At 32.4% G+C, this 3,583-nt stretch overlaps 1 protein-coding gene across 3 annotated transcripts; it reads left to right on the top strand.

Moving 5' to 3' along the window:
• The first annotated feature begins 239 nt into the window (after positions 1 to 239).
• On the top strand, positions 240 to 2,976 carry LOC126370996 (uncharacterized). Of its 3 annotated transcripts, none has more exons than XM_050016194.1 (3): positions 240 to 358; positions 1,011 to 1,232; positions 1,465 to 2,976. In XM_050016194.1, exons 2-3 carry the CDS (start codon positions 1,172 to 1,174, stop codon positions 2,163 to 2,165), a joined length of 762 nt encoding a protein of 253 aa, XP_049872151.1. In that variant the 5' UTR covers positions 240 to 358; positions 1,011 to 1,171; the 3' UTR covers positions 2,166 to 2,976. The 3 variants fall into 3 exon arrangements, with proteins under 3 accessions (XP_049872151.1, XP_049872150.1, XP_049872152.1); XM_050016193.1 differs by having other exon boundaries at positions 248 to 358; positions 988 to 1,232; XM_050016195.1 differs by having other exon boundaries at positions 293 to 358; positions 1,014 to 1,232.
• The last annotated feature ends 607 nt before the right edge of the window (positions 2,977 to 3,583 follow it).

The following is a 3,583-nucleotide window of genomic DNA, read 5'->3' as shown; positions in this document are numbered from 1 at the left end:
CTGTTGTTATTTTCATGTACCTAGACGGTATCTTATAGGTATTGTAAAGTTAATCGTACCCATCAAAATTTAAATATTTCTACGGCTTTATGTCTCAAAAACGTAGCGACGTATGTTTGTCTGGTAAAATGTTTAATAACACAATTGTTATCCAGTTGTCAATTGTCGAATGCAGCCTAGCCAAAGTTATAAACAAAGCCGTAGTAAACAATGAGTATAACGTCATTTTATACCTAGGTAACGGTGATATAAGACAGAATTCTCTGGTCGGTTTCCAGTCTATTAGTAGCTGTGAATCCTCGATGTTCTCATTAAAAGTTCGACTAATAAACTTAGTGTTTCCATAATTAATTTACTGGTGAGTGTGATAATAAATATAATATATGCCACGAAAATTTTAACATACATTTTTTTCGGTAGCGGAATATTTGATGGATATTCAAGTTTATGGAAAATTTCGTGCGAAATTAGTTTTTGAATATATAACTTTGCATCTTTTACCATCCACTTTTTCTTATACATACATAATATCCACTGTCTGAAAAATAGAAGTCTTAGATTTTCTGTGAAAAATTAAACGCGAGTGAATATATTAAAACAAGTGAATATATTTATAATTCATGTAAAGAAATTTGAACTAACTTACAATCATTCGTTAAATTGAATTAAAAAAATAATTATGAAGCTCTCACTTATTATTGACTCATTATTGGTACTTAAATTGAATAAAGTACTTATTTGTTATTTCAAACTACTAAAAACTTACTATGCAGCGTAACTATAGTTACTTTAACTAAACTGTGACTAAGTATAGTCACAGTTACATACACATATATTTGGTACGGATTTTACATCACAATATAGATTTTCATGACTTGCATAATAAACCCCAAACCTGAGTCTACGGACCTTTACAGATTTTTATATTAACAACAACAACTAACATCCTAAATCTAGTAGTTATGCAAAGCGTTAATTTGGCTACAGGAATACTTGAAAACATTTAATAGGAGGCGAGGCAAGGCGCCGAGGCAGAGGCAGAGGCATCGAGGCAGAGAGGCAGCGAGCCGCGTGCGACTCAGTGCACGTTCTGTAAAACTCTGCGCCTCGTAACGAAGCTTGTTAGTGTACTTTTGTGAGGAGATTGTCTGTAGAGACACCTTCTCGGCAAATGGAAGTAATGAGTTCCCTGTTGTTATGTGCGCTTGTTGCGCTATTGCCACAAACGCTAGGTGAGATCTTACCAGCTATTTCCTTAACTACCTCGTTTGTAAATACGTCTGATTTTCACCCAGCAAATTGGATTATTTTAGCAATTCGTTCAACGCTATTTTTAACAGCATGTGATTTTATTTGATAAATTAGAAGATTATTTTTTATTATTATACCTGTAATCATAATTCGTTTTTAAAAGTATTTGTATTGTAAACTAATTATTGTATTTAATATATTACTACCGACCAGTTTCAGGAAAACAATCAGTGCGGAGCTCAACAACGGACATACGGTTTAACAACACGATTATAATACAGCAACAGAAAGCTAAACATAAGTTGCTATTGAACCTGAACGGGCAGCCATTAGTGGTCAAGGTGAATGAACTACAAAACGTATTCAGTGACTACAGTTGCAGCCATTGCACAGAATGCATGGAAAGAGCCATAAGAGCTCACAAGCTAGCAGGATATCAAAAAGACAGACCGGATTCTATGGAACTACATAATGATATACTGAAAGGGAGAGTAATAAGAGAGAGAAGATCTGCTAACGATTCAAGTCAAGACAAAGGAGATAAGAAAAACAAGACTAAAAGAGCTAAAGCACATAGATCTATCACTGTTACAAAATACAATATCGCCGGAGAAGTTCACGCTTTAAAAGTGAAAGAATCTAATCCGACCAATGACGAGACTAAAGTAGGATCGTGCGAGGTATATAAAGTATCAAAATCCTACGCCTGCAATTCTCCAGACGGGGAGGCGATATTATCAGCTGCAAAAAGGAAAAACAATAAGAAAAATAAAAAAGATAAGGACAAACAGCAATTTTCAACGACAACAGGTGCACCACGGTCACCGCAGTCCGTTCCTGTCTTCAGAAAGCGACAAATAGAAAAGTTCCAAATACCAGAAAACGTGATGCCATCCATTGAAGAGTTCTATTGATTATGAATATGTAAGTGCCATTAAGTATAATGTACTAATGTACTGTTTAGCATGAAAGGTTGCAGAACACCGTAGGTACACAAAACATGTTGAAAAGCATTGTTGTGTGTATCAATCAGTCTCAAAACAGTCTCAATGTATCAAAAGTTTTTAATGACATATTTTTGTAGACATAAGGTACCAGTGTTCATAATTAATTAATTAATACCTAAGTATTTACTCAAAGCATCAACATAATTTTCCAAATCCAATAAAATTGACAAATGAAAGTTAATATTAATATAGTTTCAAATAAATTCAAATATAAATAGTTTTATTTTTTTACTTGCATGTTCTATGTTGTAAAACTAGGCTTAGTAGTTGATGAAGAGTTGCCTGGAAGAGATTGCTACTTAGCAATAAGGCCACCTATTGTACTAATTCTATTTCTCTTTTGTTTTGTATTTTGTTTTTTCCTGTTTGTGCAATAAAGTATTTGTTATGTTATGTTATGTTAAGAGTTATATTTTTCTTGAAAATTATTTTTATTTTTCAAAACAGTGCACTTTTATAATTATTTGTAAAGTGTGATTTATTTCAGTAAGTACTTAGTACATTATTATTAAGGCAATATTTAATTATACGGATTGTAGTGTGGAGTATCCAGATAAAGGATCTCTAATGAAGCCAGTATGGGAAGTGTCGCGAAAATAAAATAATTGTTAAAAAAACGTACTTATACAATTTGTTAAACGAATTAAATTTAGATTTTGTACATGTCATCTTGTATGTTGTGTTCTAAATATAAAATTTAATTCGAATGTTTTCATAATATCTGTTTGAATTAAGAAGATTAAGAACTCCTTTTGACTCCAACGTTAACCTTTTCCTTCTTCCTTACATGAATACTATTGTTCACAGAAACGCTCAGTATTGTGGTGGGTAGAGCGACAGGTCTATAAAACATAATTCATAATTTTATTATGGTCATATATCTGTATTAACCAAAAAATGTCGTCCGATTCATTTATCCTTCAATTTGTAATGAGTCACAAGTTGATGAAAAATATTTATGCTCTCTCACTCTCAAAAGTAAACAAAATAATAAATTAAGATGACATTTTTTTTATCAGAGAGGCTAAAAAAAAATAAAAAAAAATCCCCGACCTATAAACAGTACTCAATTATTATGACAAAATGTAAAAAATGTCAAACTCTATAAAAAGCATAAAATAACTTATCTTACATATACTTGCAAGCAAACTGAGCGTGTAACATTCCTATCACACTTAACAAACGACCTGATGACCTTGAAGAACTGAACCGATTTCCACCAAACATAGCTAAGAACACTCTCGACTGATATACCTTTCAAACAAAAAAAAATCGCATTAAAATCGGATCATCCGTTTGGGAGCTATGATGCCACAGACAGACAC

This window comes from Pectinophora gossypiella, chromosome 11 (assembly GCF_024362695.1).
Source record: "Pectinophora gossypiella chromosome 11, ilPecGoss1.1, whole genome shotgun sequence".
Lineage (NCBI taxonomy): Eukaryota > Metazoa > Arthropoda > Insecta > Lepidoptera > Gelechiidae > Pectinophora > Pectinophora gossypiella.
This window is presented reverse-complemented; position numbering and strand designations above follow the sequence as displayed.

What these genes read in the sequence shown, in the direction of transcription:
- LOC126370996 (XM_050016194.1), top strand. Translation starts at nt 1,172, where the DNA reads ATGGAAGTAATGAGTTCCCTGTTGTTATGTGCGCTTGTTGCGCTATTG. An exon ending in GCTATTGCCACAAACGCTAG is followed by an intron (nt 1,233 to 1,464) that starts GTGAGATCTTAC and finishes ACTACCGACCAG; the next exon opens with TTTCAGGAAAACAATCAGTG.